The sequence below is a fragment of the Neltuma alba genome, unplaced genomic scaffold, assembly GCF_004799145.2.
Source record: "Neltuma alba isolate B1F8T4 unplaced genomic scaffold, ASM479914v2 tig00012029_pilon, whole genome shotgun sequence".
Taxonomy (NCBI): Eukaryota; Viridiplantae; Streptophyta; class Magnoliopsida; order Fabales; family Fabaceae; genus Neltuma; species Neltuma alba.
In genome coordinates this window covers 12004-19711 of record NW_021636596.1, presented here as the reverse complement: position 1 = coordinate 19711, position 7708 = coordinate 12004, and the positions used below count along the sequence as shown (strand labels likewise).

Sequence of the window (7708 nt, the reverse complement as noted above, 5' to 3'; positions counted from 1 at the left end):
TTTTTTCATATCATATTATGTAATTAAGATCATAGACATTCTATACAATCAATATAAATAACAATTTTATCTAAAAATAATTTAAGTTACTGGTAAAATGTTTATCAAGAAAAAATAATAACTTTCATGCACAAGCATGCTTTTGGATAGGTGAAGTTTGAATTTTAGAATTGGGCGATTATGGATTTGTTTAGTTTTTTTTGTTTTGAAAACAATTTTTTGTTTTTAAAAACAGAAAAACAAAAAAAAACTAATTTGGTAAGTTGTTTTTAGTTGACTGTTTTAAAAAACAAAAAATAATAACATGTTTTTAAAAACCAAAATAACTTTTACATGTTTTCTTATTTTTGTTTTGAAAAGTTTTGAGAATCTTCTTCCCTTCTCACCTACTATCCACCACTTGTTATTATCAACGACAACTATCACCTATCAAGTATGGTTTTCTATAGGTTTTTTTTTTCAAACATGATTTTTTAAAAATTATTATCCAAACAAATTCTTTTTTTTTTGTTTTCAAAACTTGTTCTAAAAAAAAATTTTATAAAATTGTTTTGAGAATAAGAAAACAAAGAACAAAAACAAACAAGCCCTACATTTTTTTAAGTTTGAATTTTACAATCGGGTGAATTTTTTTAATTAAGTTGCAAGCCAAATGCTATGCAGTTCGAGCTCTTGATCAGTGCCAACATAAGGCACCACCACACCACAAGGACATTGGCAGAATCGGGCGAATTACTTTTCCAACATAACTATACATTAATGGGAGAATTGCAACAAAATCTAAAATATATACACACTTACTAAAAAGTTTCAATAACAACTAAACAAAATATAATAATAAATTTCAGAATAGAAAATGAAAACTTTTATTAGAATTTGGCAATTATATATTTCTTCTTTAAGACTTTATTATAATTTTCATTACATCAATCCATCTCGGTGCTCATGAAATTTTTAATGATTCAATCACCCGACGTTGCATTCAAAGAAGAATCAACTTGTCAGGACACCATTTGGCAATCTGATATCATTAAAAACACTCAAACTATACATATCATGATGCAACCATTCCTGAGGAATATGGTCTATAGAATGAACTTTGGGATTTTATACAGCCAAAGAGTAGCTTGCAATCCAGCCAAAGCCTGCTTACATACAGAAAGGCCACTACGGTCATATTCCAACGAGAGATCTAACAACACTGGAACTAGGATCTATAATTCCTTGTTGCAGAAAACTTCAGTCAAAACTGCCTTGCTTATACCCTTCCCCAATGAATTCCCAAAATCTTTAAAGGAAGATCTGTTTCTTGCTGTTTTTTTTTTTCCAATCACCGGAGGGCATTTACAAACGCCATCAACGAGTTAACATCTCTGTTTTCAGAAGGATACTTTATTGGGCGAGTTGAATGCTTTGGGAAAAACAGTATTGTTGGGAAGCTTCCCAGCTGCAATTCACTCTTTGCATATTCTTTCTGCTCTCCATCTGCTCTGAATTTCCCAACCTTCACCCCTGACCCTGCCAACTTCTCTGCTAACTCAACATATGAATCTTCCATTCCCTATTACAAGCCAGCATCAAGCATCTCATTAGCCAACCATAAACTAAGAAAACAGCTATTTTCAGACAGGTAATGGCGTATCAGAATCACAGCCACGCGCAATAGTTAGAATATGAATATATGAACAAGGGCATTATTGTTTACCTGACAGAAACGGCACCATGGTGCATAGAGAACAACAATCCAGGGGTCTTTTCGGTTCTCCAAGTTGGCCAAGTTCTCAATTCCATTCCTAGTCAAGCTCACCACGTTCTGGGTGTTGAAAATGTCTACAACTTCTGCGGTGTCATTTGCTTGGGCGACGCCATTCCCATTCCCATTGAGTTCTTGCTTGAGATTTCCTTTGTGAAGGCCACATTCCTTAGCTTTGGCATCCTCCCACCACCACCTTCCTTCCCTTTCATGTTGTCCTGGCAAAACTGGCCTTGTGCATGGCTCACAACCAATAGAAATGTACCCTTGTGAGTGCAATGAGTTAACAGGAACATTCATGGTTCTAAGAAAGTTCCAAACGTCATGGCCTTTCACATTAGCCACTGGGTTCCACTTCACTAGACTACCAATTCCACCATCCATTCCTTCAAAAACTGGATCAACCTGAACAACAGGTACCTCAGACCTTGTGCCTGGTGATTGGTCTTTTCTTTGTCCAGTGATCCATGCTCTGAGGCCTTTCAAGGCCCTCCTTAAGGGCCTAACCTTCCTTACTCGGCAGCATTCTTGGTGGCCGTCCTCATAGAATGAGAAGAGCCCTTTGTTTCTTACTAAGGCCTGAACCTCAATGGTATCAGGGAACATGTACTCAATGCGAATTCCATAATGTTTCTCAACTTCGTCGAAAAATCTGTAAGTTTCTGGGTTCAGTCGTCCAGTGTCCAAACTGAACACCCTGAAGGGACGACCCGTCAAATGTGCATACTCAATCAAAGCTACATCTTCAGCACCACTGCACGGAGGCAAAGTTAACCATTAAAATTCAGACAACACATTCACTGCTCAAACATATACCCGCTAAAAACTAATCACGTCAAGTGTTTTTGTGTAACAGCTTAAGAAGTTTGAGTTGCAGTGGTGTTTGATTCACAACCACAACCTCCACAACCAAATGGTTCAGAGTTAAATCCGTGATATTCTCATTTCTTACCAGAAAAATACTAAATTTCAGCAGATGATTAGATGCATTTTCTCATGCATGAAATCAGAGTTAAGTCACCTTCTTCACGGTTTATGAATGGTCCGAGATTATATATTAATGATAAACTTTAAACACGAGCCTTCGTCCAAACCGTTTGACCTTTTGGATTGAAATAATCATTTGAAACGCAATGGCTTTTTTGGTCAACAAATACTTGTGTTGCACAATGAAGCTTCTATGAAGGGGGAAAAAAACAGCACTAACAAGATTCTTCCAAGGAGAATCTTAACGAAAAGGCGCATTAGAATTTCTACCACTTGAGAGAAAGTTCATCAAAAGGGATCATCACTAATAAGCTAATAGCCACTTATTGCTTTCTAATGCCTACCTGAAAGCAATAGCAATGTCGTTGCCGAATTTCTCCAGGGCTTTGTCTATTATTTCAAGAGGGGAAGCATTACCAAGATCTCCTGCCAATTTCTCATAATCTTCCTCTTCTTTCTCGACAACCTCTGCAGAATCAGAAGAATCACCCACAGAACATCACAACCTTGCCTGAGTGGCTCCAATCAATGGGAAATCAAAAGTCAAACTCGAAAAGCAAAGGGGATAAATTTAAAAAAAAAAAAAAAAAGCATACCAGGAGCAACGGTGCTTGCTGCAAGGGGAACAATTGAATCCTTCCGCGGGGGTTCAGCGTTTATGGAGTTCACCGAGCACCGTCTTTGAGACAAACTCAAAATTCGGGAAGAAACATGGGATTTCTCAGAAACTCGAAATAAACCAATTGACGGAGCTGAAAGAGGAAATTGCCATTAATGCTCAGCATTAACCGAACAATTGAATTAAATTCGAATCATAATGTTTGACCGAACCTGAATATTTTCTTAGCAGCCAAACAATCCAAATAAACTAATTTACCTTTAGGCTCGGCCGAGGAAACCAATCTAGAAAAGCCAGAACTTGAAACCGCAGTTGAAGAAGAAGATGGAGCAGCAAGGGCCATTGGAGAAATCAAAATCTAAGAGGTTTCAAAGATTTGGGGATTTGGGTGTGTGAGGGAGAGGATCTCTTGCGGGTTAGATGTGTGTGTAAGCCACGAGAATAGAAACCGCAGATCATATATAGAAGCCGAGCAGAGCAAGGCGGCCTTTCAGGTGTGGAACCTGGACGTGATTTGAGGACAGAGGGAGATGCGTACGTGGCGAATGGGGGTTGGACTATTCGGAACCGTGGCAAGTGGCTTGCTTGCGCGGTCCAGTTTTCGGCATGAGACCAGGATGTCATAAAGAATCACGAAGGAATCTTCGGTTTTCTTCAAATGTTTTTTTTAAAATAAATATTCTTTCTCTGATTGGACAGATTGCATTTATTAGTTATATATATGAGGTGAGTGAGCTCTTTTACATTATATACGGCGGTAACGAACAATGTACGGGGGAAAAAAACGATAACGAACAAACGCCCCTTTGAAAATCTATATATATATTAAATAAAAATCAGAGTCAAGCTGAGCCATTTTCACCCTCATTGTGGCTTCTCACTTAATTTACTGTTCTATGAATAGTATCAGCTTATGAATAGTACCCGGCTCATGATTTGGGCTGCGTGCTTCTTTTTTTTAAAATTTTTGCGTGTAATGAAGTGATGGAGTGAATGAGTCTTCTTATGTCATGTTTTTTAGTAGCTTAGAGTGTGTCAGATTCTTTACAGTTCACACCTACCACATGGCTTGCAGATTTCAATTTTTTTCTCTTAAAATTCAAAGCTCAATCTCTCTTTCCTTTCCCCCTCATTTTTTCCTCTCTTTACCAAACCCGACATTAGAGAGTGGGAGAAAATTTTTCTACAGGCTTCATTCAGTTCTCCTCTGCTCAAGTCACTGCTTCCCCCATAATCGCCGGTGTGCGGGCGAGCCTTAGTCTGCTCGCTTGGGATGCTGTAGTCACCAGATCCTTTCCTACTCCCCCTATTGGGATCAGTATCTGTGGGTTTTGGAGGATTCTGCCGTAGTATCTCCTCCTTTTCTCTTCCTTCTTCCCCCTCACACAAGTGCGTACTGGGTGTGTCGTTTCTGTGCCATAATCACCGAGGTCTTCTTCTTCCTCCTCTATTCTGTATATTTGCTATTTTGTGGGTGTGGGCGAAACTTCAACCTTCTCATTCCCTTTGTTCTTCCTTTTAGTTGCATATGCGTGCAGCTCCCTCCCTTTGATTTCTTCTCCTTTCAGCTGCAACCTTTCAAATTTCTAAACCGCCTTCATGTTCTCTGTCTTCTTCATCTTCTTCTGTGAACAACTTGCATGGTGCCAACTTCAGAGGTACTGCAAATTGGGGAGCTACACATTGTGAGTGTTTTACACACAGTCTATTATTTTTCTTAGTAAGGTGGGCTTCTTACACCTTGACAGACATGGTCTATTCTTTTTTGTAGGTGGAAGCTCCAAAACTCCGATGATAGTAAATGTCTGTCCAAATGTTAAAAATTTGTGTAAGACATGATCATCTCTCAATTTCTCCACCATAACTTGAAATTTTGTATTAAGCCTAGGAAATCGAGATACAATTAAGAAGTGCAGAGATGTTGTAAGTTCTTCTGTGACCTGCTTCCTTCTGTGCAAATGATTTCATGCTATACTTTTATGCCTAGATTATAGATATGAGTACTTTCATCAATATTACTTTCATCGGCCAATGCTTGAAATGTATGTATTTGCATCTATCTATCTTGAAGGTTTAACAATAAGATTACCGTCATCACTTCAAATTTTGTGGAAAGTAATTTAGTATACTATCTCCAGTTCAAAATAATTGTTGATTTTAAATTATGCTCAAGGATTAATAAATTTAATATAGCCTAGAGTGCAATAATATCTAATACTATTTGACTAAAACAGTCTTAATTTTCTATTTTGTATTTGACTTTTTCTCCATTGATTTACTAATGAAGGATAAAATGGACATAGTAATTAATACTTTATTGAAACTTTAAAGAGAAATCGTTTTGAAACAACACATGAGCTTCAAATTAGCAATCATTTTGAAACAGAGGAAGTGATAACTTATTAACCAATTGAGTCTTGGAAATGGTGTCAGGAAAGAATTTGGTTTGGCTTCTATCTAGGCTTGCTACTTAATCAAATTTATATGAGGAGGAAAAGTGTAATTTAAGGCCTACTTGGAGTTCATTATATTCCCCCATTGTATACACGCTCAGTAAGTGTGAGTGGGAGGCTTGTAAAAAGTGTAAAAAGTGTTTTACAGCAAGAGAAGGAAGCTTGGAAGGACTTTGAGGCCATGAAGGGTGTGAGTAAGCTAGTGTGTGTTGTTTAGTATGCTCTTGTGAAGAGTGTTCAAGGTAAATGGGTTACTAGATGAACTTTAACGTGCTGTAATGAGATTATGATTCAAAGATGTTCAATTAGGGTAATGTCTTAGAATCATGATTGAATAAAATGTTCTTTTTTGTTTTTTGTTTAACAGGATGTTCATGCCTCATGAACTATACAAATGCTACAAGGGTTTTTTGGAATCCAAGTCCACCATATGAGGAGGGAGCCGCTGAAGGAAACTGGGAGGAATTGAGCTGTTTAGGACGTACAGAGGTGTAGTTTGAAATTAGAATGTGTAGGCTATGTATCTAGGATGGGATGTGGCCTTTATTGCCTGTACTAAGTATGTAATCACACCTCTTTTGTTGGTAGGGTTTGAATGCCGGCCATGTATATATCCACCTGTGATTATAATTTTGTGGTTTAATATGTGCTTGGTCTGTGCCACATTCGTATGTTTAATATGTATTTAGCATGTAAATATGTATGGTTTGAAGTAATGAATACTTTTTAATATGTACTTCATTTTGTGTTAGTAAATGTTCTTGATCTTCATAATCAGGATGACTACTATTGATTAAATATATTAATTCGATGCTTTAAGTTTATGATTCATAAGTTTACACAGCTTAGAGCTAATGAAAAATAGCATGGATATATGTTGCTTTACATGAAAAGATAAACTATTAATGTAACAATTTAATTTAATAGTGTATTTAGAGATTATACATTTATAAAAGTGAATCAGAAAATATTTTTGTCATGCTTTAACAGCTAAAGTAGTAGTCCTGGTTTAATTAGTTACCAGATACCATGTTCAAGTAAAAAGATACATTGTGAAACTTGAATGTTTAGATATTAAGTGTGGTTGTGCGAATTGTCTTTTTCATTGGCAGAAGGAAGTCCTCGCCTCCAACTATCTTTTTGGACTTTTTCGAAGTCAATGTAGGTACAGAGAAGAAGCTGCTCAATGGCGTGTTTTGTTTGTTAAAGTACTTGCTTGAGTTTTTTGAGTTTTTTGAGTCCCGGAGTACATTTGAGAGCTGTCAAGGAATGGAGTTCACCATGGATGGTAGACTGACAAATTATGCGTGCATTCAGTTAGTTTTTCATCATGATTGTGTTTCAATGTGAAGGATCTTAAGTAACATATCATCTTTCCATTGCCTAATGATGCATGGCTCTGAAAATGTTAAGGTATGTTAAGATATGTCAGGATTATGAGGACCTACAACATGTTTACTTTGGTTTTGCAGTATTGCACTGATAGCAATTTTTGCTGGCTTTTCTTGATCATTCTGGGAATGATAAGACGTGATAATGCACTGTTTTGGATGCAGTCAGTCTTAAAAATCATGAAATACTTCTTGAATATGTTTACTCAATCTATCTAATTATGATTTGTGAATTGATACGTGGTGTTTTTCAACTGTTCATTGTAGCATTGACGTCTAGATTTTAGTTTAGATATCGATAGTATTTTAAGATTTTAGATGATTGACATCCAGGAAAAGAATTACTGTGATCTAAAATTACCTATCTATTTAACGTGTGCTTATGTTGAAATAAAGTCATCCGTTGCATTTTGAAAAAAAAAAGTCTACTCAAATTCTGATGGAAAACAAATGCTGTAATATTTAATGATTAATGAATAATATATTAATATATTAGTTTTTGTAT

At 36.5% G+C, this 7708-nt stretch overlaps 1 protein-coding gene across 1 annotated transcript; it reads right to left on the bottom strand.

Moving 5' to 3' along the window:
- Positions 1-1072: 1072 nt before the first annotated feature.
- LOC114721336 (5'-adenylylsulfate reductase 3, chloroplastic-like) lies at positions 1073-3783 on the bottom strand. The gene is made up of 5 exons (XM_028907157.1): positions 3618-3783; positions 3337-3492; positions 3085-3208; positions 1706-2507; positions 1073-1561 (listed from the first exon to the last, which is right to left on the bottom strand). The coding sequence occupies exons 1-5, from the start codon at positions 3700-3702 to the stop codon at positions 1331-1333; spliced, it is 1398 nt and encodes a 465-aa protein (XP_028762990.1). The 5' UTR covers positions 3703-3783; the 3' UTR covers positions 1073-1330.
- Between the last annotated feature and the right edge of the window lie 3925 nt (positions 3784-7708).

Bases quoted from the DNA above. Each gene is read 5' to 3' on its own strand.
- LOC114721336 (XM_028907157.1), bottom strand. From the start codon at position 3,702: ATGGCCCTTGCTGCTCCATCTTCTTCTTCAACTGCGGTTTCAAGTTCT. The intron at 2,508-3,084 runs GTAGGCATTAGA...GCCTCCGTGCAG, and splicing joins GACATTGCTATTGCTTTCAG to TGGTGCTGAAGATGTAGCTT. The intron at 1,562-1,705 runs GTAAACAATAAT...GGCTTGTAATAG, and splicing joins CATGGTGCCGTTTCTGTCAG to GGAATGGAAGATTCATATGT.